Genomic DNA, 27155 nt, shown 5'->3' with positions numbered 1-27155 from the left:
ATCACGCTCTGGTTAAAACAAATGTTTGCTTTTAGTTCACAAAGGAATTAAAAGCTCAAGTGTGGAAGAATACATTTGAAGAATTAATGTCTCATCATTTTTTTTAAAAAAGGTTTCAATATAGGAAATCCACTGGGGGCAGGGGGTGAGCAGAAATGGATTTCTCTGGATTAGAAGTACCCTAAGGAATACAGAAAGATCCCCTAAAATCCTTCTAGTTAGCATATAAGTCTAAAAACCTTTTAGATCTACCATAAATAGATCAGGAATAGAATTTTTTAATTATAGTAATTTTGGTGCTTTGGTCTGTGTCTTTGCCGCAGACTGTACCTGCGAAAAGGAAGAGGGGAAACCAGAATCTGCAAAATCTATGACTCTCCTTGTCTTCCTGAAGCTGAAGCAATGTTTGCCATCAATGCAGATGGAGTGGGAGATGCCAAAGACTGAATTGTTTTTTTTCCTGTGATAAACCTTAAGCGCTGCAGACTAATGGAAAGGACTGCTCCCTGGAGTTTTTCACAGGCTTCTTCCTATTGTGACTGCAGAAAAAGGCTTTCAGGAAAACAGCTATTATATCAGCTTTTCTTACGGTGTAAACACGAGACAAGTCAGTAGTCACAAGCTGACCTGAAATGTTTATTCCTTCTAGAATATATTAATCTCTATGTGAATTCTTTGGTTTGGGGGGTAGGTGTGAAATACCTTTGACATCATAGTGCCTTGGGATTGACTCAGAACTAACTGCTGTTGGCCACTCTTATGTCTCCAAGAGAACTAACTAAAGCTGGAGAGACCTGACTTCTCTGTGTTAATGTTGGGAAAAAATACCTGAGCTACGTAGCAAATGGAGTGGGTCGCCTCACAGGTTCTTTTCCCTCCATCAGTAAAAACTGTTAAATCAGAAGCAGGTTTTTAAGTTTGTATGTCTGAATTAGTTTATGTAAGAATTTTGTTTTAATATTAAGAGCAATTCAAGATACTCATTTCAGAAGCTCTTTAAGTAGATTCAGTGTGGGGCTGCTAATAAAGTAGTTATTTGTAGGGAATGTGCTATTTATAGGAGTTATCCTGGTACAAGCTGAATATTTCAACATAGGGCCTGCATAATACTGTTTTAGCTCTGGGAAGGAATGATCAGTTTCTATTACTTTACATTTTCAGTTTTAAAGGGGAAGTCCCAACCTTCAGGTGATTCCCTTTATTCTCCTTTAAACTCATAGAAAATATCGCAAGACAGCTACTCCATAGCATTCCTATGGCCTTTGTTTCTATTAAGGTTTGTACTGTATAAATCTGGTACTTGCCTAGATTATTCTGCTTTTTAGGGCTTTGAGATTACTCCTTCCCCTTCACTTCTACTCAGCATGAGTTTTAAGCAACTCTTCCACTTTCAGAGGGCCTCTTGGCTAGAATTGGGTGGAGAGGCAGTGCAAATCTCGGCTGTTGCCTGTGTTGAGCCTACTCTATGTAAGGAGATAGGAGGACAAAATTTAATGCAACTTTGTTTTAAAAACAGCTGTTCCCTGACTATAGACCAGAGTGCCTCCTAAATCTTCCTCCATTTTTTTCCATCACAAAACAAACCTGGAATGACGTAATAAACCCACAGTGACAGACTCTGGAATGAAAGCTTGGTTCTTATATAAAAGCATCTCAGTCTTTTAGATCTATAAAGTATTTTAAGTGACCTTGACCTAAAAACTTGTCTCAATTTTTCTTTAACCAAAGAGCTTATTCTAAACTATTTGTTACTATTTTTCTACTTGTCTGCAATAGCCTCCCAGTAGGAAACAGTTATTGAAGTGCCAAGAAAGAATAAGGAGATGAAAACAAACATAGAAAGGGGATTATAATCACTTCTAGTTAAGTTTAAATTTTGGATTTATTTCAAGTTTATACCAAAATATATTCCAGGCAACTCTTCAGATCATCATTTTCAGTCATAAGCCTTATGCACTGCTGTTCCAAAAGCTGCCAGGACACTGGAAGTCAGGTGGTCCAGCGCTCAGCCCAGGAGTACAGTTACGATCCACATGATAGATTGAGCAGAGGCAATACCCATGGACTCCCCGACCTTCTGCCCTGGTAGGTTGGGGTGTGTGATCTTAGGACTATATATTTTGGTTCTGAATATTAATCAGTGAAAAAGATTAGAGAGTACACATTCTGTGTTTTGTTCCTATAGCTCTTTGGAGTTCATCCACCTCAGCAGCAGTTGAAAGGGAGCCTCCAGTGTTTTATCCACACTCTACCCTAGGGCAGGTGTATACTAGTCTTGATTTTTTGAGAACTCACTTTATGGAAAAAGTAATAGAAACCCAGGTCTCAAGTACTTCCCCAATTTCAGATTAGGTAAGGGATTAGAATAAATTAACCAGTAGGAAGAAATTGGGGAATTGTAGCAAGCAGCAGTCAGACCTAGGAGTCAAGACACTCCCTTAAGCAGTCTTGCTCAGTTTCCTGATCTAAGCAGGACCTAAGGGGAAAAGACTTAATTTTTTTCCTTCCTCGAGTCATGAAGCCCACTGAAATGTGATTATTCTCCTAAAATTACTTCCAATTCTTCCAGGTCCTTCTGGAAAGCTGAATCCTAGGAAGACAAGAGAATAAGACTAGGACTTTAAATCCAAGCCAACATTTCCTAAACCATTGGTACCTGAGAATGGGCCCTTTGCTTCCTTGCTATTACCAGTCTTTTTCCCACTTTCCCAGGACAACCTGGAACCTACGAACTCTGTCTCCTCCCCAGGTGAGATGTATACGAAAAATCCCACATGCAAAGTGCAGACTCTCTTTTGGAGGGAAATAAGAACCACGGGAAGACATTCTTTCCTGAAAAGTCACATAATGACTCAGTGAAAGAACCCTGTATTAGAAAAGCTCTTAAGTATTACCTCTTTAGTGACATTTGGCAGCTCCAGGGCCAACTTCATCCACTCTTTAGCTTCAGGGTTTTTCCCTAGTTCTTTGTAGCACTGAGAAGAGACAACAGTGAAAACCTGGGAGAAATACCACCAGGAGACTAGAAGGGAATGAGTGTATGTTTTCAAGAAAAAGTATCAACATACATATATTTCATCTATGTTGAAATGGGCAGATGAGTTTACCTTACAAATATATATCCTTCCTGCTTTGGAAAATCCTGGCTGTAGTTCTTCAGCCTAGAGAAGGGAGAATGCATTTCAGTAAGAGGTTCCGAAATCCAAGTCAGGCTAAAGTTTATTAGAGTTCAGTATCCAACCTGGAGATTGATTCAGTGAGTCTACATTTTTTTAATAAGCCCTTCCAGTGGTTTCTCATTTTCCACAGAACAGGCACACATAAAACTGCCCTCTACCAGAAACCCCTCCCAATACACTAATGTCCTTAGGGAAAACAAGGTCACCCCGGCCTTTCTGGCTGCTGTCCACCCTTCCCTTCCCTCCCTGATACCTTTAGGAAGCTTGAGAGGGCATCCTGCACAGTAGCACCAAGGGGGCTTTCACTCAAGGCTGTCGCAGTTTTTTTTTCTAGCCAGCTCAGGTGAGAGACCTGCCATCAAAAGATCAAGGTGTAACTATAAACTTAAGTATCTTTAAGAACAATAAATGTTCTGTACTGAAAGGAAAAGAGGCCAAATAGGACTGCATCCAGTCACCACTCCCATGACTGTCTGGAGGGAAGGACACATAAGCCAGACCATGCTGAGGTGACCTGATCTTCACTGCAAGGTGATCAGTGTCTCAGGGTAGTTTGGGCCCTTGTGTCAAGCCCTGAAATCTAGCTCACCTGGTAGCACCACCTGCCGAGGAGAAAGTGAGCCATGGGGTTTTCTGGCTTGAGAGCAATGGCTTTGTCCACATGCTCCTAGAGCGGAAATACAAACAAGTTAACATCAGAGAGCAGAGTTACTAAGGGAAGAAAGGCAAGTCACAGAGCTGTAGGGTAGGAACACCTTTGCAAAGAGCTAGGTTGGAGCAGGTAATCTGCATGAGACCAGCACCAGGGAAGGAAGAGAAGCCTTTCTCACCTTGAAGCTAAAGCCACTCTGGATGCGCCTCTGGATGCCCTCATGCTCAGCCAGCTGACCACAAAGCACTGCATACCTAGGGGGAGAGCAGCGGCAGGCTCAGAACTGAGGACCGTCCCTGCCAGGAAGGGGCTTCCCACCCAGGGCTGACGGCACTGCCCAGTACTTCATCTGTACATAATTCCTCTTTTCACAGACCTATGGTCCCAATTCATATTCTTCAGCAGATACAGTGGTAGGTTCACAGTTCCCCAAAGTACACTGGGTACAAAAAGTGGGCTCTTTTATACTTAAAATTTAGACAAGGTCTCAATCCAAATGTCCCCTCATGATCAGTATAGCCATAGCTGTCATAAAAACTTAAGCAGGTCTCTAAAAATCAGCATCAATGTGTAAGAAACGTGAATACACTGTCTGCTTAGTTGGTATGTCACTGGGAAGCTGTTTGGGAAGGGGATACTCTAAAATTAGCAACAGAAGCAGAGGAAGAAAAGGCCTCCGATTTCAGCCCTCTCCTCCACACCCTCCCAGGGAAACAAAGCCATCCAGCTTCCCATTTTCTGTCTTTAAAAACAAAGGTCTAAGAAACAGTGACCTGGCATCTAAAAAGAGGCACTGCAAAGTTTCAGCAACAGATGGGGAAACAAGGCCTCTCCAGCTCACAATCTGAGGGCAGAGTTACAGAAAGCAGCAGGGAGTGGAAAAGGAACACTGACTAAAACTGAGATGCTAGAACCAGGCCTCCAGGTTGGCCCTGACCCACACAAGGTGGCAGGACTTTGCCCACATGAGATCACAAACAGGGCTGATGCTTTTGTGGACTAATACTGACTGCTGAACTTCCTGGGGGTGAGCTCACATCTATGTTTCCTCATGCCAGCAAAGCGAAGAAGCCAAAGTCCACCACCAGCCAGGGATCACAGCTAGGGGAATGAAGAGCTTGTATGGGAGAGGGGAACGGCCAATGTCCCAACCTCCCTGAGGAGCCAGGAGCCTCAAGGTTGAAGCCAGGGATGACATAAGAAAGCTACTCATTTCTCCAAGTTTCAACAGGAAGCTGTACTACTCTTCCCTTGTCTCACTCCCAAAGCACTTCCCGAAGGAAACTCCCCTGGGTCCCTGGCTTGGGGGAGGATTGGGACATATGAAAATAAAGGCCAGAGCTTCCTCTCCTGGTGCCTCTGGCAAATGCCTGTTTGGCCAGGGCAGAGAAAAGAAAGGGCTCTGCTCCACTCTAACCCATGCTGGGCTCTTTCTGGGGCCCTGTAGGGTGTTATTACCACTGATGACACTCCGCATTCTCATTCCCCTTCTCCAGAGCGACCTCAGCTTCTTCTTTTCCTGTAAGACAGAAGTGATCCAGAGTTGACTCGGGCTCCCGTGACCCCTCCACGGGAAAGGCTGTGGGAGGATGGTCTGCTCTAGCTCTCACAGTTCCCACCCAAGCAGGACTTATAAATAGTTATGCACTTGAGCAGAGTGAAGAGATACAAATAGCTTTTCAAGGATAACTTCCACTTTGCCTTGCTTTCCCTATCTCTGTCATCAGCTGTCCCAGCTATACAACACCCACCCGACATGCTCAGAGCACTGCAAATATAAAAGGACTCGAAAGCAATCACAGTTGCCCTAGTAGATCATTACCTGGAGAGTTTTTGATTTGGGGTCTGTGGATAGGCCTTAGGGTGTCCATGAAATCCCACTGAAATATTAGGCATAAGTCCATTTTCTTGAGAGGGTCCACAGCTTTGATTGGATTCTCAAGAGGACCATGATCTAGGAACAGTAACCATGGCTCTGGGCCAGAACTCCTCACTAGAGCCAAATGACCTGGCATCTGACCAAGGATGACTTTCATGTAGTCCTTACCCAAGTTTTCCAGGCACCAAAACTAACAGAAATCAAGGCCTAAACACATGCAGGCTCTTGACAAGGGTCCCCTAGAACATCAAGGAGCTGGAGCCCTCCAGATGAGAACCGTTACACCTACGCACTGGAGAAAACAGAACACTGCGAAATGGGACATCTGATTAGAAGAGGGCTTCCATAAAAGAGAATGAAATAATGCCATTTTTAGCAACATGGACAGACCTAGAGATCATACTAAGTGAAATAAATAAGACAGAGAAAGACAAATATACATCACTTATGTGTGAAACATATTTTTTAAAAATGATACAAATGAACTTATTTACAAAACAGACTCAGAAAACAAACTAGTTACCAAAGGGGAGGGATAAATTTGGAATTTGAGATTAACAGATATGAACTACTATATATTAAATAGATAAACAACAAGGACCTACTGTGTAGCAGAGAACTATATTGAATATCTTGTAATAACCTATAATGGAAAAGAATCTGCAAAGTATATCTAGGTATAACTGAATAACTTTGCTGTACCTCTGAAACATTGTTAAGTCAACTGTATAATAAAAATTTGAAATAATAAAAAGAAATTTTCAATGGCGAGGGCTTGAAAGGGAACACAGGGAATGGAACAAAAGTAAGGTGTTAAGGTGATAGGCTGGCTAATCTGAAATGTTTCCTCATGTATAAGTGATAGTAATCATGGTATAATTTTGTATATGCAACAAATACATTTAAAGAGAACAGGTGAGAACCCTACAATTCCCCTATCCAAGCAGAACCATGTGGCTCTACCACTGAGGGACACTGTCTTTTAGGGGACTTCACTCTGCCCGCTTCAAAGCACTCACTCACTAGGGAAATAACGGTGAAGAATGAGGCAACCAGTTCCTGCAGCCTCCTGATGGTCCAGCTTCTAGAGGCAACACCAAATGAACTTTAGATCCACCAACAATGGTCCTAAAAGGCTAGAATCACAGAGCAGAGCCTTCAAAGTCTCTCCATAGTCCCCTGACCTCCAGAAGGAACAGATCTGTCTGGGGGTGCTACAAGGAGCCATACCAGTGTGGGCATAGCTGCTTCTCTAACCACTGCTCCCTCTCCACCTTCAGGGTTCACGTTGGCTATTAGTACTAAGAGATGATCAAAAGGAAAAGGAAAGGTGGTTGTTGCCACCAAGAGTCCAGACACCAGCCCCAAATGCTGATCAGAATCCTCACCTGAAACACAGGAAAGGTAGCAGAAACTTTTGAAAAGAAACAGACAGTAATTAAGCACCTTCAGTTAAAACTTCCAGGGGTTTTTCTGAAGATCAAACATTCAGCTCAATTGACCTTTCTGTATTGGCAGAATTCTACAACAGTTTATAGAATGACGACCTTGAGGTACTGTCAGACTCTACATTATCAAAAATTCAATGTCTGCGAGGCTGTACTACAAGATGTGGAAGTCCACCGACGGTGCCTGACTCAGAGGCTGTGTAGCTAGGCGGGACACATCTTGCCTGTAAAACCAGTCTCTAAAATCTCAAGGGTCTTAACTTCACGACAGTAGAGGACAGGCCATGAACCTGGCATGAGTCAGATGCACCCTACATGCCCGGGGACAGGTTCTGACAACAGAGCTGGCTAGTAGACCCCACGGGCTTGTAGGCTAGTGGTATTCTCCCAAACTACTCCTTCCTGGCACTCACCAAACGTACTCCACTCATTATGTTCTTAAACACCTGCCCCACAGGCTCCATAACTGAAACTAGAGTCTTAAACAGCAGCAAAAAAAAAAACCCTCCTCGGGTTAAGAAAGGTTTTGCCCTTTGTAGTTAAAGAATTAGGACAAAGAAGAGTGCTAATGAAACAACTACAATTGACCCTGAACAATGCAGGGGTTACTGGCCCTCTGCCCAGTCAGAAATCCACGTGTAACATAGTCAGCCCTCTGGCTCACCAGTAGAGAATCTGCCTGCCAGTACAGGAGACGAGGGTTCAATCCCTGGGTCAGAAAGATCCCCTGGAGAAGAAAATGGCAACTCCATTGTTCTTGCCTGGGAAATCCCATGGACAGGAGCCTGGCAGGCTACAGTCCATGGAGTTGCAGAGTCCGACACAACTTAGCAACTAAGCAACAACAAATCCTCAGGCCCAAGCAACCATGGACTGTATGTGCTTGCGCTGCTCAAATCACTGATGTTCAAGGCCAGCTGTGCTACAGTCACGTATGCCTGTGTGACTCAAGCCCCATACCGTGCAGAAAAGCAGAGACTATTCTGTGTCTCCAGGAGGAAATGGGTCTCTGGGAGCCAGTCTGTCCCTGCTGAGTACCTGAGCCCCAGCTGCCCTGATAGCCTGCGTCTTGGTGGGTCCCCTGGGCCCCAAGCCACTGGGCTGGCTCCACCCTCAGAATCAGTCAGTTGCACCAGGAGGCTGTCAGCACTTACCACTTAGGGCATAGGACCTCTTCTCACTCGCCTCCTCGGTAAGCTCACACATATCACTGTAGGCCCGGGCCAGGCGCCAGAGAAAGTCCTGCCGGCTTCCATGCTGCAATCCAAAGAGAGGGATGAGGGCCCCTTCTCAGCTGCAGAGAACTGGAGCCCTGACCTTCTCTCTGTGTCGTAAACACTGATATCAGGCCATCTACATGGCCTCTCACCTGCAGTTAGGTGGTGACATCATCTCTAGTCAGTAGACTGCACAACCCACAGAGTGGGTGCCTCCTGGCCTCCCAATGCTGTGAGGAGGGAAGGCCAACTCCAACATGTAATGAGTCAGAGCAAGAGCACGTGGCAAGGCCCAGGAAAAGGGAAATTCTAACTGAGGGCATTTATAGCTCAGTTCACTTCAGTCGCGTCCAACTCTGCGACACCATGGACTGCAGCACGCCAGGCTTCCCTGTCCATCACCAACTCCCGGAGCCTACTCAAACTCATGTCCATCAAGTCGGTGATGCCACCGAACCAAACCATCTCATCCTGTCGTCCCCTTCTCCTGCCTTCAGTCTTTCTGCATAAATTCTGGCAGTGAACTTGAGAAGGGAATTGTGATTGAGTGACCCAGACACTTGTCACTGGTGATGAAAACTTCAAATGGGGCAAGCAGCTGTGGGTCTGCCTCAGGGAAATAAAAGGGGAAAGTTTCAGTTCTTTCCACATTTCTCCCTATGCTGAGAGCCAGAGCCAACGACCCAGGGGGTGGTGGGGGAGGAAGCGCTGGGGCAGGGAGTACACAGGCCCCTAGGGGCAACACTTGGCCTCCTTGGAAAAGGGTGTACGACCCTGAGGGTAGATGCAGAAACTCGCCGTGTCACCCTCATTTCCCTTCCCATGTCACCTGGCAGGGTCACTGACATACTCGTGGGAGTGAGCAGGGGAAGGAGGGTAGACGGGCTGTTGGAGCCTCACCACCAGCTTGTTGTTGAGCAGCAGCTGGAAGCCCTCCCGCTTGCCCTGCTCACTGCCCTGGTGCAGCTCGTCTGCCTGCTGCAGGAGCGGCATCACATCTTCCTGGCCAGGGGAGCCTCCAGCCTCCGGGGCTTCAGGCTCCAGACCCAAAGCCACCTCCACCTCCAGGTCCAAGGAGTCCTTTCTGCCCATCTTCACGGTCTCGCAGCTCACTTCATCTTCACCGTCACCGTCACTCTCCCTTTCAGAGTCCCGCTCATAGTCAGACTCAGCATTGGCTGTTGTGTAACTGTGGCGGGGAAACAAAGTGACAAGGGCAAGGGAGGGGATTACTTAACCTCAGATCACCAGGGGTCTAGCCTCCTCCACAGAGGGGCTCTCCACAGCGCTGCAGCCATCAGCACTGACCGTGAGCCATGCCCCTCACTGAGGGGGGACTCAGTCCTGAGAGAATGCTTCCTAGGGAACCACAGGAAAATGATCTGGGAGGGGAAGAGTGACCAACTCGGAGCCCTGTGACAGTCAGAGGCCGATATGAGAAGCCCCTACTTAGCTACCACCACGTCTGCCAGAAAACAGAGAAAGCCTAGAAAGGTATCAACAAAATGTCAGTAGACCTCTCAGGGCAGAGGAATTAATATCCCCCCTATATTTTAGTATTAGATGGGATTGCTTTAGGGACCATATATTCTTATAAGTAAAGTAATAAAAGTTTAAGATAAAAACCTTCAGATGTAGGTGGAGCTCGATGGCTCACGAGGGGAAGGGTTTGTCAATCATTTTTGCTTTATCAGCCAAATGCACCTGCCAGAACCAACATGGGTGGATGCCAGCCTCTGTGGCTGTGGGTAGCCACAGATATACATATTTTCTTTCTCAATTCAATGTATACCTCTGTTCCAAGTCAGTAACCAAACCTCAACCACAACAGGAGTAGCCCTTGGAAACCTTGGGAACTGGTGGGGGGAGCAGGGGAGGGCTGCAGCTGGAAGCAAGAAAGGCAGAAGATGCAAGCAATCCCTTAGGAAGGTGTCTGTGGGGCTGCCATCCAGGTGTCTCCTGGGGAGCTCAACTCTGATTGCATCCACTGTTTCTCCTGGATCTTTGCCTCCACCAGCAGCTAATGATACTGTTTTCTCCAACTGCCAACTGAGTCAGACAAAAACCGAGCAGAGCAGAAGATAAGGCTTCGAGGGGTCACAACCAGACACCAAAGAGCCCCCAGGCTGAGTGAAAGAAAAGCAGGTTCTGTCTGAGCTAGCAGGTTCCAAGACACAGGGAAGATCCTTGAGTCACTTAAGGATAGGCCTTCCTCCATCCTGAAATAAAAGACAGGTAGGATCCCTGTGGCTGGAGCAAATCAGACCCGAAGGAGAGACACAAACAAAGTCACAACAAGATAGCCTAAGGTCAAGGGGGCTGAGTACTGCAGGTCCAAGTGCTGTCCTCCTCGTCTGCAAAGCCAGAGAGGACAGGGACCAAGTGAGTAACCAGACCTGGGGTCCAGTCCATCCATCCTATTTCTTTATAGGGGAGCTTTCAGATGCATTTAACAAAGGGGCTCCAGAAACATCTATTACAAGAAATTGGAAAATATTTAAAACCTTCTTAACCTTGCTTTTTAAAGAGGTTATAGAAGTATCTCCCCCCTCAAGCAATTTGCAGTAAAAAAAAGGGACAAGGAAAAGTGGTATCAGATTTCACAACCAACCTGGGTGGTGGTGAGCAAGACCACACAGGGGCAGCCTAGAGAAACTCTCTTAGGCTCCTAGGCTTAGACAATAACCTGCCCCATCCAGAAAGTCAAATCAGTGGCTACCAGTGCCCCTACTCAGCCCAACCAGGCCCAGAGGCAAAATGAGTAAATGAATTTTTGGCAGGTGCAAGCTTGAGTCTCATCACTTCATGTTGCAAAAAGAAGAGGAGACCCCACTCATTCCCTGCTCAGCTGAAGGCTGCCTCGGCATATGGGGAGAGACCCCTGCTCTCATCCTGCCTGAGCGCAGTCTCCAGGGAAGGAAGCAGGGAGGAAGGTCCTTCAGTGCTGTGATCGCTCTGGGCCGTAAAGGCCGGGGAGTTCACATGGGCAAGGAAAAGGAGAGGTCGGGGGACCTTGCTGCCACCCAGTGACAGCTGGTATCGCAGCATTCTCCCACATTTCTTGGACCACATACCCACCTGCTGGTGAAATCCACCAGAGAAAAAGTGGTGACCCTTTTGTTCAACATGCCCGGCAGCTTTTGAGATGAGTACAGACCTCTGAAAAGGTCCTTTGGTCCTGTGCACTCAAGCTAGACACACTGTTCCCACTGTGGAGCAAGGACTCCAGGCTCCCTTGAGGCAAGGAGGCCAACTCTGCTCCTTAAGGGGAGCCCCCGCATCAGGGATCAAGGACTCTTACACACACAGCCCTCCCAGCAATTACATTTCTTTCCTCCAACTGCTAAGCCCCGTAAGAGGTGCTGAGCTGAGGCAAAGACAAGCAGGCCTGGGCCCTGACCCCACAGTGGCGGGGAAGATAAGACCAAGAGGAATGAGGTGATAAGCAAACACCCAAGGAGGAGTGGCAATGAGGCTGCCGGCAGTGGCTCCTGGCTGGAATGCCTGGGCAGGTTTGCCAGGGGAGCTGGTATTAGGGCGAGTTGGGTTTTGCAAGGAGGGAAGTAAAGCTGCATTTGCAACAAGGCTCTGGGAACAAGCTCACTGACCCACCCAGTGATTCGGACTCTGGCATATTCAGCTGATCCCCTGGGAGCTGTTTTATTTGGAAGAAAGCGAGAACACAGCTTTCAGTGGCGCAGAGCTGTCCATCAAATAGTCTTATTCTTTCATCCCTCAAAGAAGCTCTCCTTCCCCAGGGCCCACAGGTTTAAAGCCATTCCCAATATCATATATGGAACAAGTCGCCAGTCCAGGTTCGATGCACGATACTGGATGCTTGGGGCTGGTGCAGTGGGACGACCCAGAGGGATGGTATGGGGAAGGAGGAGGGAGAAGGGTTCAGGATGGGGAACACATGTATACCTGTGGCGGATTCATTTCGATATTTGGCAAAACCAATACAATATTGTAAAGTTTAAAAATAAAATTAAAAAAAAATAATAAGCCATTCCCAAGGCTTGGTCTCCTTGACCATGACCAAATGAATGATTCACCACGGCCATTGCTCCTGAGAGCAGTCGGCTAAACCAGTCTTGCACCATGCACGACCATCGGCTTCCACATGCCACAGGATCGGTCACAAGGCTAAGCCTGCTGGAGCTGTTATTAAGGAAGCCACCCTTTCTCTCCAGCTGCTACAGGCAGCTGGCAGCCCTGTCCTGCCCTGTATGGCTTTGGGAGCCCCAGTGAGCACCCTAAGCTACGAAGCACCCATAAACTTCCCTGGTTAATCACTCTGGCTCGTGCTGCCCCCAGAAGCCTGTACAATTTCTTAAAATCATCATGAAGGGGTTTGAGTTCTATTATCCTAGTCTTGGGCAGAGCTGTGACCTGTCCTTATGTTCCACACTCATAAAGTTCAAATGTCAAGTAACTGGCTTCCTTGGGTTGCTTAGAAATGCTCCTTAAGAGATGCTCCTCTCTCTCCTTTGTGAGACTAAGGAAATACCTCTGAAGTGCTTCCCACCTGTCTGTCACAAAGGAGGAATAAACTGGTTAATATTATGAAGTGTTTCAGCTGAAGAGGGACATGCTGCAAAGATCATGAATGACTGGTTTAGCTTCTGGTTTCCATGTGTATGTTTGGAGCTACACCAGTCGTTCTGCCCTGAAAGGACAGGCCTGACTGCTCACTTCACCAGCCTCTTCTTTGAAGGGGGAGAAAGGTCAGCAAAGGCCACAAAGAGAGACCAGCCTCTAGACCCCACGTGGGCCACCTGGATGGCGGCCTCGAAGCAGACACGGGCAGACGCTGCTATTAACAGCACTGCAACGAAGATGTTCATTCAGACTCCATCCGTGGGATGGAAATTTCAAAATGGCACCAGTGGTTTAAAACCAAAAAGCCCTCAGCCTGACCAACCTGGGCGTTCCACCAGACTCCTGCCTGCAGCCCTGTCTCACAGTAAGGCCTATGGCCAGACCTGCTGGCCCACCAGTTACTCAGGTGAGTCACCGCCCACCTGTGAAGAGGGCAAGGGCGCACAAGTGGATCTCCCCGTGGGAAGAGAACTTCCCGAGGGAGGGAGCGTGCTTAGCGCTTAGACAGCTCTGTAGACCTGGCCCAGTCACTCAGTGAAGGAAATACGGCCGTTAAGACAAAGCTTACAAAGTCCTCCTGATAACAGGAAACCACCCAACCGACGTTACAATAAAACAAAAATAAAGGATCTAATAACTAGGTAAAAAGCAAACCTACTCTGAGAAAAATAACAGATGCAAACACTAACTGCTGTTAAACATTCCCATCTGTCCGGATGACATGTGGTGGATGGTTTTTCTTATTTCAACTGTTTTGTATTTCATTTGTTTATATCCTTACCTTGTTCTAAAAATTATTTACAGCAGCTTGGTGTGAACTTTTCATTCTGAACATTACTTTTACACAATGTAACCTGGCTGAAGCCACAGCTGTCTCCAGGAGACATGACTCACCCGCCTTCACTCTCGGCATCCGTGAACGTGGCTCCTGAGGCAGCCGTGAAGTAGACAGAGCTGGAGCCGGTAGAGTCACTCCTCTCCCGGGCAAATGGGAACCTTCGCCGCCGAGCCACTTTCTGGTTCTCTTCCATATGTGATCTGAAAAGTAAGCTCCTTTCCAGAGGGTGCCATTAGGCCCTTCCAGCCTGCCTTTCCCCTCACCATGAGGGAGCCTCTTACTACTGCTGCTCATTAAAGGGCCCAAAGCAGAGAAACTCTGGGGTCTCTGCCCTCAGGAGAGCAAGAAGGGCAGCTGGCGGGACCCAGCCTACAGAGCAGACCAGGTTAAACAGGACAAAGTATTTCAGCTGCTGCAATAGACCCTGAGGGCCCAAAGGCAGCAAGAACTCAGGTAAGGCAAGGAATCAAGCACATGGCTTCCCTGCCAGAGAGGTGAGAAGCCAGAAAACTGGCTGTGTCCTTACAGACAGACAACAAAGGCTGAGAAAGCTGTCGGGGCGAGGAAAAGCTAGGGTGCAGGGGCCAAGGCAGCAAGGAAGGCTGCAATACTCACCGGACCTCCCCCACAATCTGCCCAGCAAGCCCCTGCAGGCTGCTCCTCAGCTCTTCTACCTCCCGCCGCAGCGCCACCAGGCTGGTCAGCACGAACTCCAGGCGGTCCAGTACCACCTCCTGCCCTCGTGGAAGGCTTGAGAGCACTGCAGCATCACCAGCCTCACCCGGGGCTGCCCGCAACGGCCTGACTGAAGGACGGAGGACAGGAGACAGCGATGCCCGTGGGCTAGAGGGACGAGAAGATCCTGCACCCAGAACTCAAGAACTCTTACTTCTCACTGGAGTTCAATGTATAAAGATCTTTGAGGGTCAGATATTCACAAGTCCCAGGTAACAAACCCGGAAAAAAAAAAAAATCAAGGTCCCAATCTTTAAACGAGAGCTCTCCAGGGAATTCTCTGGTGGTTTAGTGGCTAAGATTCCATGCTTTCACTACCAAGGGTCCAGGTTCAATCCCCGGCTAGGGGACTAAGATCTTGCAAGCATGGCCAAAGGGAAAAAAACAAAAAAGTCCACAAGAGCCCTTTGTTCCAAAAACCTTGCACCCAGGGCCCTTCATGAGCACTGTACACCTTGGCAGATAATGTAGAATGCTCTCGCAAGAGTGCGATACCTAGAAGGCAGGATAGCTGCCCTGCTGCCCAAATCCCAGGCAGTCAATCCTTACCACACAGCAAAACTGAAACTGAGCTCACTCAAATTCTGATCTTGCACTTTACAAAGAATAGCAAAGAACACTCTTTCCTCTCAAGAGCTTCATTTAGTATTATCAGAGAGTGGCAAGGTAAACAGGGGCAGTTACTGAGAGAAAAGGTACACCAGGAAAAACCCACCCAAACCCCACTGGGAAAAAACATCATCACCAAGCCCTGAATTGAGCTCTAAGTAAATTCTAAAATGCTAGAAAACGGATACCTAAGACAAGTGGACTGGGAAATGTAAAAACAGGAGAGAAACCAGAAAGGCAGGACCCACAGTCCAAGCAAGCATAAAGCTGTTAGAGGAAATCTAGTAACAATAAAGGCTGGATTACTGTACAGACCCAACAATGTTCCAGTATGTAAAGCAAGAAAGATCCCTGGGAATGTGGCTACCACCTCCCAACCTCAGTAGAAGAAAGATTACAGCTGAGAAATTACAAACCAACAAACAAAATACAAGGAAAAGAAAGGAAGGGCAAGCACACTTGCAGCGCTGTTACTACCAGCTTATTAAAATGCTGACAAACAATTGCAATCTAAGGTGAAAACTCTTAAGACTCTTCAAAAACTAACTGGCATTTGGTCATCAGAGGAAACATGTGTTTCCAATGAACATGAGGCAAGATGACTTGAACCCTCTTCTATCACACACACACATGAGGGGAGTGGTTTGGACGAGCCCTAGATGCTTTGCTCTAATGGGTTAACATTAAAGTTTTCCAAAACTGAAAGTACTAACCATTTGTGTCTGGCTCCCAGCCATATTCAGCTTCAACTGCAGTAAGTGCACTCCCGGCCCCATGCTGTGGGAAGTCCACAGGACCAGGTGACCAAGCCCAATCCTGCCACTTACTTGCTCTGTGACAGCCTTGGGAAAGTTACACAACTTTTTTCAATCTCAACTTACTCATAAGAAGGATTTAAAAAAACAAAACCTTGAACTATATAGTCTCCAAGGTGTCTTCGAATGTTAATATTAACCTAATTTAATACATAAGCCTCAAAAGATTTTAATTTCTCCAAGACTATTCTCTTTTTACTTTCTTTCGGACCTTTACTTATTAAACACCTCAACCACACTAAGCAAGTAACTTTAATACATACACAGCACTTCTGCGGCCAGAACTAAAAGTGAAAGCTAAGCCTTTTCACTATATACTTTCCTGGGATCACAGGAAAAAGACGACAGAAGAGGAAGACTGCTTTTCCTTTTCGATAAACTTTCCCCAAACTTGAAACTCTCGGGCCCCGCACCCACCCGCCTAGTTTTTCCTGTTGTCCTGTCCCGCAGGTTCTGCTACAAGCAGCCCCGACCCCAAGCCCACCCCCTCAACAGTCACTGAGGCCTCAATAGCCCCGCTCCTACCTTGGCGTCCAGGCTCTGAAGTCTGCGTGTAGTCCAGAGAGTTGGACTGACTCTGGCTCTGGCCGCGGCGCTGGGTCCGTTTCCACCGCTGGCTATAAAGGGCACATAGGAATCCAAGGCCCGCGGCGGTGCCCAGCAACAGTCCTAGCCCGGCGCGGGCGCCACCCAAGGTCCCCAGACTAGACATGCTACACCTGCAGCCCGCGTGAGCCACCAGGAGCAAGCGGGCGAAGGAAGGGAGAGAGATTCGTGAGTGTGGTCCACCCATCGCCAAAGCCGAACCCTGTAAGATAATCTCCCTGCCCAGACCCCGAGCATTCGCCACCCTCACCCTAGTCCCGACCTTAAGGTTTCTGCTAGCCCCCAGGCCTGACTACCACGCCGCCCACTCGGCCCTTCGCAGCCTCCCCTCCAACACGCCCCCTAAGCCTGATACCGGAGTCAGGTCGATGGGCTTCCAAATCCCCCCCCCAGCCTCACGACACTGCAGACCACAAACCCGCCGCCCTGGCTACAAAACCCTGGCCTTTCCGCCGCGCCCTTTGAAGGCGCCCCAGCCTGTCTGGACCTCAACTCACTCTTACTACCGCTAGCTACTGTGGCGAAGGCCGAGGCTTCTCTGTCAATGACCGTGACGTCATCAAACGGTGCCAACTAGCAGCCTCGCGCGCCTATAAGAAGGCGGGGGTGAGCAGCCCTTCGAGACTCCACCTCGTTGCCAGGTTTTTCCCTAGGGGGCGGGGCCACAGGCACTACCAGGGGGGCGGAGCCAGCAGAGCTCTGGAAAGGCGAATCGAGAATGGGTTAGAAGGCGAGTAAAAGTGACCAGGGCTTCCCAGCTGGCGCCGCTAGTGTTAAAAAACCTGCCTGCCAATGCAGGAGATGTAAGAGACGCGGGTTCGATCCCTGGGTCAGGAAGATCCCCTGGAAGAGGGCATGGCAATCCACTCCAGTATTCTTGCCTGAAGAATCCCATGGACAGAGGAGCCTGGCGGGCTACCGCCCATAGTGTCGCACAGAATCGGACACGACTGAGCGACTTAGCACGCACAAACAGGGGAAAGCTGAGAGACTGCCTGGAGTGGATGCTCAGAGCAGTAACTCCGTGGTCTGGCCAGCTGAGGTTCCATCTCCCTCCAATCACACCAGGTTACAGCTGAGGTTCCATTTCCCCTCAATCACACCAGGTTACTTAGTGTTCCCGGAATATGCTCCTAATACCCAACGTTTCTACCTTTTCCACTGCTGCTCTTTCTGTCTTGAACCCCTACCTGGAAAACGCCACCTCTCTCCACCTTTCCTTAACCCTCGGTCAAAACTCAGACTTTATTTGATTTCAGCTCAATTTGTTTACGTATTTTTACTCAAATCGTTTACTAAGCTCAACACAATAGTGCCTTTGGCAATTCAAGTTAAAACAGGTTAAGTTGTTGGTTATCCACAACAGGCCCTGAGTCCCCAGGGCCAGCTTCTGCCAGCTGACATCTGAAAAAGATGCACACCCCATCATTTAAAAAAATCTTAAACCTTAAATTGTTGTAACATTAAACAGGGACAGGCTTATAAAAACTCTTTTTAATATCCAGAATGAAAATTAAATTCATTAAATTCATTCCTCTAATGATAACATTTTAAATGTTTGCATGAGGCTGAAACTTGGGTTGATCTCTGTTTGCTTAAATTGGTTGATAGCATTTCAGATTTTGTTTTAATCATTTTTTTCTACCACCTGTGAACTGTACTTTTATAAATCTATTTTGATCCTATGATTTTATGCAACTTGTAGTTTTAGAAACTAAAAAGAAGAGAATCATCTGCAGTCCAGTTGTTAGGACTCTGTGCTTCCACTGCTGGGGGCTCAGGTTCTACCCCTGCACGGGGAACTAAGATCCCACAAGCCCTGCAGTATAAGTCAAAAATTAATTAATTACTTAAAAAGCAAACAACACATAGGGACTTCCCTGGTGGTCCAGTGATTAAGAATCTGCCTTCCAATGCAGGAGACATAGGTTCCATCCCTGGCCAGTGAACGTCTTAAGATCCCACATGCCTTCAGGGCAACTAAGCCTGCACACCAAAACTACAGAGCCCACGCATCTTAGGGAAAGATCCCCAGTGAAGACAAGATGCAGCCAAAAATAATAAATAAATATTTGAAAAAAATTAAAGACAAGATTTTTTTATGGATTATGGTTCTAATTTTATTGTCAGCATTTCTTAAAAGTTAAATTTTAGTTTAGTGGGAGTCAAAATATCTAAACCAGTCCTCCCAAATCCTTGACTAGATATTATATTTATTTACTTTTTAATTGTGAGATATTTTACACATATAGCAGTACATTTGGGACTTCCTTAAGTGGGCCAGTGGTTAAGAATCCGCCTGCCAATGCAGGAGACATGGGTTCAGTTCCTGGTCCAGGAAGATTCCACATGCCGCAGAGCAGCCAAGCCCTGTGCAACAACTTCTGAGCCTGCACTAGAGAACAAACAGCTCCTGCTCACCACAACTAGCGAAAGCCCTCACAAAGCAATGAAGACCCAATGCAGCCAAAAATAAATAAAAAATTCCAGAGGTTGTGGTGAAGTCCTTTAAATAAAAAACTTCACCAATATCTGCTACTGATTTTTTTTTTCCAGCTACTCATTTTTAAGGATTCAGTTTCATTAGTATTAGTACCTCTTGCGATACGCTAAGAGATTAAGTATGTTGTCTTGGTGGTGAGAAAGGAATGCTTTTAATATCTTTTCCGTATTTTTCCTCATTTTTCTGAAATAAGCATGTATTTCTTCTGTAATAAGAAAAAACTGAGTATTTTTACTTTGGAGGGAATAAAAACCTGTTTAGTTAATTAATTCCTTAGTGGAATTAATATTTTCTTTCTTTGCCTTTGAGGCCTGGTTACCTGTATTACACTTGGTTCTATAAATATTTGCTTTCTAGACTCTCTACCCACTGGACTGCTTACTTTTCCAGGATGGAGTTCATGCCTGATCCATTCCCTATGCCTAGCACAGCTCTAATACAAAGACCATCCATAAAAGCTGCATGGAGGAAGGAAGGAAATAAGGAATGATGAATATCCAGCCCCTGCCACATTGATAATGCTTTTGTTACCAAACCAAATTTGTTTGCCCAAAGCATGGCAAGTCAAATGCTAAGACACAGAGGTTTGCAGCAGAAAAAGAATTCATTACCAAGGCAGCCAAGCCAGGGGACAGGAGAACAAATCTCAGATCCGCCTCTCTGAAGACTTGAGATATAAAGAAACAGGGTAGGGGACTTCCCTGGTGGTACAGTGTTAAGACTCCACCTTCCAATGCTGGGGACATGGATTTAATCCTTGGTGGGTGAACTAAGATTCCACATGCCGGGGAGCAACTAAGCCCCTCTAATCACAACTGGAGAATCCCACCTGCCACAACAAGAGCTAGCACAGCCAAAGTTAAAAAAAAAAAAAAAGAAAAGAAACAGGGTGATCTTAGGCATGGGGGAAGGTGATTAGAGATAGGAAAAGGTAAGGTAAATGGTGTTCTGTGTGGCCATATCTGGGTTATACGCTTCTTCATGGGATGTATGTTTAAAAATGCAGGCGCTTAGCATGATCTGATGGTGGAGTTTTGACCCTCTTATGTCAAAAGGCTGTTCATTGGACACTTGTGTGGACCCAGTTTTAGGCTCAGTGGTCCCAGCCAGTCTTAGCCAGCTTGAACAGAACATGAACTGATTCCAAGTTCCCAAGAAACAACTTGAGCTCCCGTTGCTATAGCGACCCACACTTCAAAGGTGTTATCTGTAGGGGTGGTTAAGGAGTCTTGTGATATATTACCCAGGCTATGTGATGTTTGAAGGGTATGAAATTAGAGAGAGAGAAAAAAAAAAAAAAATTAAAGCTAGCTTTAAAAACAAAAGCTAGCTTAATCAGTGAAGGGAGTTTACAAGCAGAGGGGGTTTTTAACAAGTTGTTTCTTATCTATTGTTCTGTAAAACAAGGTAATAATTTGCTAGTCGTAAGCCTCTGTTAACCCTGTGGACACAGTTTGATTTTCATAATGAAAAGCTGAGTAGTAGAAGAACAATTTCTTCTCCTTTTATAGGGGAGGAAGATCTGCAGATAAACTGATTGTGGCAAGAGGTGAAGCCAGATGGTAAAACCAAGTAGGGGAATTCATTTCCTCCTGGATATTAAAGATATTATCTGGTGTGCATGCCTCTGCTAGGGCAATCAGCATTGGGGTAGGTGATTCTGGATGGAGTACTCTATCTTATGCTGCATCTGCAGACCAGTTTTGCAAATTTAATAAATCCCTGGCAGTCTGAGACAGTCTGCCCTCCTGTTTCCTCCCCACCCCTCCACAGTCCAGCCTGAGAGAGTAGAGCACACCCCAAATCCCTGTCCTGGTCTCTGCCCAGAACATGAGAGCCTTATGTACCTGGCTCTTTCAAGAGAGGTGACATATGCCTTGGGATGGTGGCCTTACCTCTAAGACACTTGACATTTAAAAAGGTTTGTTCTTACAAAATATTTAATGGCTACAAAATAATACTTATAATATATGTATAAAAACTGAGTACATTTATAATCCTTTGCACCCACATCCTAGTGTAAGAAGGAGAACATCATTTTTATCTTTTAAGAACCCTGCATTTCTGTCTCTCCTCCATCCCTTTCTCTTCTCTCAGAGGTAACCACTACCCTGAATATTATATTTATCATTTCCTTCAAATTGTTTAGTTTTGCATGTTTGTGAGCTTTAGGTAAATAGGATTATTCTGTATTTTCCCCAGTATTTGCTTTTTTATTCATTTTTATTGTAGTGTCCATTGTATGAATCAAGCAAAACCTTTTTCTACTTCAGATGGCAATAAAGACTGTTTCCAGTTTTTTGCTAATTACAGTGCTGTTATGAATATTCTTTTTTAATATTCTTGATGTAGTCAGTGAGTTTTCCTAGGTTTATCGATGAGAGGTCTGGTGGGTCACAGTAATGAACATCTTAAGCTTTACTGGATGATGCCAAATTGTTTTACAAGGTGATTGTATCTATCATAACAATTTGTAATCCCAACAGTAACGTTTCACGTTTCAACTGTTAGACATCCTCACCAATACATGATGCTCACATATTTTGATTTTTTTTCAAATCTGTAAAGCATTATCTCATTGTGGTTTAATATGCATTTCTGAATTTCTAATGATATTGAACATTATGTTTTATGTTTATTGCCTATTTCCACTCTCTTTTTTGAAAAGTGCCCAATTGAGTCATTTGCCCATTTTTCTTCTTTTTCTTCCTAATTTGTAAGATTTCTTTATATCCTGGGCATTAGTTTTTAGTTTAACAAATCCTTTGTTAAGCATAAATATGTCTTATCTCTCTAGCTAGACTTCTAGTCCTGGAGGTAGAGAATAGGGAAAGAGGGTACAGAAAAACAGATCAGACCAGGAAGTATACTTTAGGGTTGTTGTTTAGTTGCTAAGTCATGTCTGACTCTTCTGTGACCCCACAGGCTTATCCCACCAGGCTCCTCTCTCCATGGGATTTCCCAGGCAAGAATACTGGAGTGGGTTGCCATTTCCTTCTCCAATGCTTGAAAATGAAAAGTGAAAGTGAAGTCGCGCAGTCGTGTCCGACTCTTCTCGACCCCATGGACTGCAGCCTACCAGCCTCCTCCGTCCATGGGATTTTCCAGGCAAGAGTACTGGAGTGGGGTGCCATTGCCTTCTCCCTTTAGGGTTACAACTTGCTATTTATCCCTTGTACTTCTCTCCTCATCGGTCAAAGTGCTGGAGGCACAGAGAGAGCCCTGTAAGTGCCCTTCAGTGAAGTGAAGATTTTTCAAGAGCCTGGGAGGGAAGGTTACAGGCTGCCTTTGTTTTGCTTTTCTTTTTTAAAAAACCAATCACAACAAGGCAGATGTCACAAGGCAGATTAAGAATGTTGTCAGATTTTGATACATCCAGATGAGGGCGTGAACACGTGGAGGTGAACTCGCCGCTCTCTTTGGTGGCTGGTTCGGGTAAGTTTCTTTTGTCCCAGGTGTTGCCTTGTAGTCTCCTGCACGTGTGCCGTGTCTCTCTCGCTTCATGGAAAGCTCTCTGAACGGCCAGATTCCATTGGTTTCAGTCTCTCTAGGCCTGGCACTCTGCGAAGTGCTCAGTTCTCTTACATACTTACCCACAAGGCCACAGAAATGCAAGGTTCCGCCGCTGTACTAGGAACTACAGTGGGGAGGCAGGAATGCGCAGTGCACCGGAGGGGTCTCCTGCCTGTCTTCCATGCGCTTAAGGAATCTCCGGAGACCGTGTCTTGGGTCGGGAAGTAGGGATCCGATAAACATTTTAGAGGAGTCTTTGGGTGAGGTGGGCAGGAGCTTGGGAGACCTCAGTGGGGTCGCCCTTTGCTCCCTGTTGGGCTTCACAGAGGCTGGGACGGGGACCAGCAGGACTTTGGAACCTGTTACTGGAGGTGTTGCAGTAACGGGGTGCAAGGGCAACACGCGCGCTGGGCGCTACGGCCCAACGCAGCCAGCAGAGCTCGGGGGCCGCTCCCAGCTCCCGCACGCCGGTGCGGGAGCGATCCCCCCACTACCCAACAGAGGTCCCTCCGCTCCGCTGGACGACCCTCGGGAGCGGCGGGTGACAACACAGGGTCCCAGTGAGCTGCCCCAGGGCAGGGGGCGGGTCTCGAATCACCGAGCTCTGGGCGCGTCAAGGGCGCCCGCTCCTGATTGGCCGGTCGAGGGGCTTACGGACCAGGAGCTCAGGGATTGGCGCAACCGGAGGCCAGAGTCGGAGTAACTGGACTCTAGGCTGCTGGTCTCAGTCCCGGAGCCTGAAGGGCTGGCGTCGGCGCCCTACCCAAAGTCCAGGGAAGGAGCCTGGCCGGGACGCGCGCACCATGCCCTACCTGCTCATCAGCACCCAGATACGCATGGTGAGTACCCGCTGCTCGTCCCTGGGAGTTGGCTTTGGGCCCAGGGCGGGGGGACGTTGCCGGCCGCACCTTGGCGCCTCCCTCCCGGGCCACGCCTGCGGGTGCCGAGACGCGGAAGCCGCCTGGGACACGCCCCCCGCGGGCGGCGGAGAGGAAGGTTGGAACTCGGACCCTGCCTGGATACTGGGACTAGGGAGCTCCGGCGGCCGGGCCCCTCCAGCGCCGGGAAGGGGGGCTACGTGCGTGCGTCCCCGCCACTCAGGAGTTCCGGGCGCCTGCGGCTCGGGTCCTACCTGTCTGCGGGAGGTCGAAGCCTCTGAAAGGGACTCAGAAAGTCCTGCTCTCTCAAGTGCAGCAACCACTGCCCTACACAGAGCCGCTCCGCCGGGCAATGAGGGGTGGGAGGAGTGGACTAATCTAAGGAAAAGAGGTTTGAAAAAAGGATGTGCTACGACACTGAGACCCCTGTGCCAAGTGGCCCGCCTACAGCTACGACCTGCGCCCTTAGGCACTTCCAGGAAGAGCTCTTCTGAGACCTTAGAAAAGAAAGAGAAGAAAGAACCCGGAGACGACCAGGAAGGTTAGAGGTGTGAGAACATCCATTCAACAGTCAAGCCACGCCCCTTTCCCTGGGCACAGTTTCCTCTGCAAAAAGAAGGTGCTGACTGCTCACAATATGACTGGGTTCCCAACCTGGGCAGCAGGATGCTCGTCTGCCCCCTACCTCTCCAGTGCTCCGGTGATCCATCAGGAGGTACACGGTTCCCTAGAGATGCAGGAAATAGCAGACGCGCTCTCCACTGGATGGGAGAAGTCTTGGCAGTGGTTTAAGAGCCAGTCAGCTGTACAGATGGTAAAATGTAGACTCTGGGTCCCTTCCCAGATCTCCGGAAGCACTCTGTAAGCCTGGAGTTTGGGAATTCAGTGCTCCTGAAGCAATTTTTTAAACTAGCAGTTTCATTGGTATATGATACATATAACCACAGAATTCACCAATTTAAAGTGTAGAGTTCACGGCAGTGGGTTTGGGTTTGTTTTGGCTTATTCAGAATTGTTCAACCATCACCATAAGCAATTTTAGAACATTTAGAACAACATTTAGAACAATTGTCTTCTCCAAAGACTCCAATTGGGTCTTAGGAGAAGACCCACACCCTGAACCTTAGCTGTCACTCATTTCCCCGGGCCCCTCAGCCCTAGGTAACCACTCGCCTACTTTTCATCATAATATATGGTCTTTGGCCTCTTTCACTTACATGATGTTTTCAAGGTTCATCCGTATTGTAGCATGCATCAGTACTCACCCCTCTTTATTGTCAAATAAAATTCCATTGAAAGGCTATATCACATTTCATTTATCCACTCATCAGTTGACAAACATTTGGGTTGTTTCTACTTTTTGGCTACTATGAATAATGCTACTGTGTGTGCAAGTTTTTATGTGGACATACATTTGCATTTCTCTGTTCTCTGGGTGATTCTGATACACAGATACACGCAGTGGTGCCTGGCATGAAGTTGCCAGTGTTGGGCACTGCCTGGTCCAGCCTAGAGGGGCCAAGGAGGCCCCACATTGCTCAGTCTGATGACTGATGGACTCTACCCCTTCCCAGCTTGTGTTTAGCCCCCAAGATTCCTTCCCTGTCCCTCCAGCCTTTAACTGAAGTGGGCTCAGATAAAGGCTAACTGCACACCTCGACCTGGCAGACAGCCAAGCAGCCTCTGTGGCTTACCTTGCAGGAGGTGGGCCCCACCGTGGTGGGCGATGAGCACTCAGATCCAGAACTGATGCAGCATCTGGGGGCCTCAAAAAGAAGTGTCCTGGGAAACAACTTGTAAGTAGTAGCATTCCTAAGACTCTTCTCCCCGCCAGCCCCGAGGCCTGTCTTTGTTCCATTTACACAAAAAAATGCCCCTGCCCAGCCTCAGGACCCCTCTGCCTGCATCCTGGGGATCTGTCCTCTGTAGGGTGGGTCCCATCTGCAGCCTCACCACAGCCCCCCAGGCTTGCTCTGAGAGCTTTTCCATTGGCCCTGCCTTCACAAGGGAGCCTGTGGACAAGGTACCAGGACAGAGTCCAGTCCCCTGAGTATAGACTTCTGCAAGTGGACTGCTTCTTGCCTTACCTTTTCATCTCTAAGCTGAATCCCATCAAGGCCAAGACAGGCACAGAGAAAGGCTCTGGCTTGAAGAGCTGAATGAGTAACAAAGCTCAGCCCTAGGAACAGGATGCCTGGGTCCTGCTTCCAGTTCAGCTGCTGCCTGGGGACTTAACCACTTCCCTCGGCATCCTTCACCCCAACTCCAAGTCTAAACAGTGATCATTAATTCCTCTTCTGCCCCTCATTCCTTCCTACCCAGTGGACAGGGAGAACCCTGTTCACACAGGCTGGAACTCCTAAGAAAGGTCACCAGAGTGTACCCCAGTTAAAAGAAGGGAAAGAGTTGGTGAGCTGGCCCTAGCCCCTTGGTCAGGGTTGGAAGGCTGAAGCCAACCCCATCCCTTTGCCATGAGGCTTTTGTCTCTGAGATGCCCAGCCTGGGGCTTGAGCTCTTTATGTATCTGATGGCCCTTCAGAATCAATTAATCCTGAAAGAAGGGAAACCAAGCATTCTCCATCCTAGGGGGCGGCAGCCACAGCCAGGAGCTCTTGAAGGCCAACCTTATTGCTCCAGGACTACAGGACAGTCAGACAAGAGGACAGAGGCCTGGGGGATGGCCCTGGGGAAAGGAGGCTGCTCCCTCCAAATTGGCAGTGACCCAGGGCATGTGGGCTATTTTCAGACTAACGGGGGTGTTACTATCTGGATGACATCAGAAAAGCTGCTTTACTCCTCTTGATTTTCTCTTATAAATAGGAATAACAGTACCTCCCTTAGGTTGTTGAGAGGAATAAATGAGATGATGCAAAGAGCTAAGCAGGTGACGGGGCAGGGAACATTTGCAGAAGGCAACCTGAAAACAGCAGTCCTGTTAGGAGTACTTGTGACCAGGCAGAGTCTGCAGCAGATACTAGGTTTGTAGGCGGGGCTGTGCTGTGTACCCTCTCATGCCACTCTCCTTCTCTTCGCAGCTCTGAGTACTACGTGAATGACCCTCCTCGAATCGTCCTGGACAAGCTGGAGCGCAGGGGCTTCCGTGTGCTGAGCATGACAGGGGTGGGCCAGACGCTGGTGTGGTGCCTGCACAAGGAGTGACCCTCCCACACGGAGGAGCGCCAGTCACACTTCTTTGGAGTGGCTGCCAGGGGCCCCGACCCCAAGACCCTGCCTTGCTCACCACCCTGCCCCTTCTTCCCAAATCATCCTTCTCCTTGGCCCAGTACCACTGGGCAGTGAATGGCCTTCTCTGAAACCTGTCTCAGACAGTGTGGAAGGGTAGGGCCCCTGGCCCTGGTGCCCTCAGCTGCCCCTCCAGCATCAGGCCAGGCGCAGGCCCTGGAGGAGGCCCTGTTCTGTCAAAAACGGCCTGACGAGCCAGGCTGCCCCTGGCAGGGAGCTAGGTGCCCCTGTGGAGCATGGCTCCAGGACTGGGTGGGTAGGGCCTGCATAGCTAGTCCAAGCCAATAAAGGGCTGTGATGAGAGGTTGCTCCTCTGCTCTGCTGGCCACTGACTCTCACCAAGGGGAGCGCCTCCTTGGGGTCTGCCCACTCCCTGGGAGGGAGAGCCAGGCCTGGGCAGAGCCCAGAAACCAGGGCCACGCTTGGGTAGGCCCACAC

General features: G+C 47.9%; 3 protein-coding genes across 6 annotated transcripts in view; 2 read left to right on the top strand and 1 right to left on the bottom strand.

Moving 5' to 3' along the window:
* RAD51 (RAD51 recombinase) overlaps positions 1 to 1520 on the top strand; it is a 36275-nt gene extending 34755 nt beyond the window's left edge. The window contains exon 10 of the mRNA XM_005888946.2: positions 324 to 1520. Within this exon, the coding sequence (XP_005889008.1) occupies positions 324 to 447 (124 nt within the window). The 3' untranslated portion in view covers positions 448 to 1520. The remainder of the gene's footprint in view (positions 1 to 323) is intronic.
* Positions 1521 to 1863: 343 nt separating this feature from the next.
* Positions 1864 to 17215, bottom strand: RMDN3 (regulator of microtubule dynamics 3). 3 transcript variants are annotated; one of them, XM_070378224.1, is made up of 13 exons: positions 17078 to 17215; positions 16500 to 16693; positions 14431 to 14677; positions 13872 to 14015; positions 9276 to 9564; positions 8313 to 8415; positions 5290 to 5350; positions 4010 to 4085; positions 3769 to 3846; positions 3433 to 3531; positions 3108 to 3161; positions 2895 to 2975; positions 1864 to 2590 (listed from the first exon to the last, which is right to left on the bottom strand). In XM_070378224.1, exons 2-13 carry the CDS (start codon positions 16684 to 16686, stop codon positions 2537 to 2539), a joined length of 1473 nt encoding a protein of 490 aa, XP_070234325.1. In that variant the 5' UTR covers positions 16687 to 16693; positions 17078 to 17215; the 3' UTR covers positions 1864 to 2536. The 3 variants fall into 3 exon arrangements, with proteins under 3 accessions (XP_070234325.1, XP_070234324.1, XP_070234326.1); XM_070378223.1 differs by lacking the exon at positions 17078 to 17215 and adding an exon at positions 16936 to 17071; XM_070378225.1 differs by lacking the exon at positions 17078 to 17215 and adding an exon at positions 16936 to 17071 and having other exon boundaries at positions 14431 to 14620.
* A 6053-nt stretch (positions 17216 to 23268) lies between these two features.
* GCHFR (GTP cyclohydrolase I feedback regulator) lies at positions 23269 to 27020 on the top strand. Of its 2 annotated transcripts, none has more exons than XM_070378222.1 (3): positions 23269 to 23435; positions 25176 to 25270; positions 26510 to 27020. In XM_070378222.1, the coding sequence occupies exons 1-3, from the start codon at positions 23400 to 23402 to the stop codon at positions 26631 to 26633; spliced, it is 255 nt and encodes an 84-aa protein (XP_070234323.1). In that variant the 5' UTR covers positions 23269 to 23399; the 3' UTR covers positions 26634 to 27020. The 2 variants fall into 2 exon arrangements, with proteins under 2 accessions (XP_070234323.1, XP_070234322.1); XM_070378221.1 differs by lacking the exon at positions 23269 to 23435 and adding an exon at positions 23457 to 24189.
* Positions 27021 to 27155: the final 135 nt, after the last annotated feature.

This window comes from Bos mutus, chromosome 10, assembly GCF_027580195.1.
Source record: "Bos mutus isolate GX-2022 chromosome 10, NWIPB_WYAK_1.1, whole genome shotgun sequence".
In the NCBI taxonomy this organism is placed as follows: Eukaryota; Metazoa; Chordata; class Mammalia; order Artiodactyla; family Bovidae; genus Bos; species Bos mutus.
The sequence above is the reverse complement of the archived record's forward strand: the minus strand, read 5'-3'. Positions and strand labels throughout refer to the sequence as shown.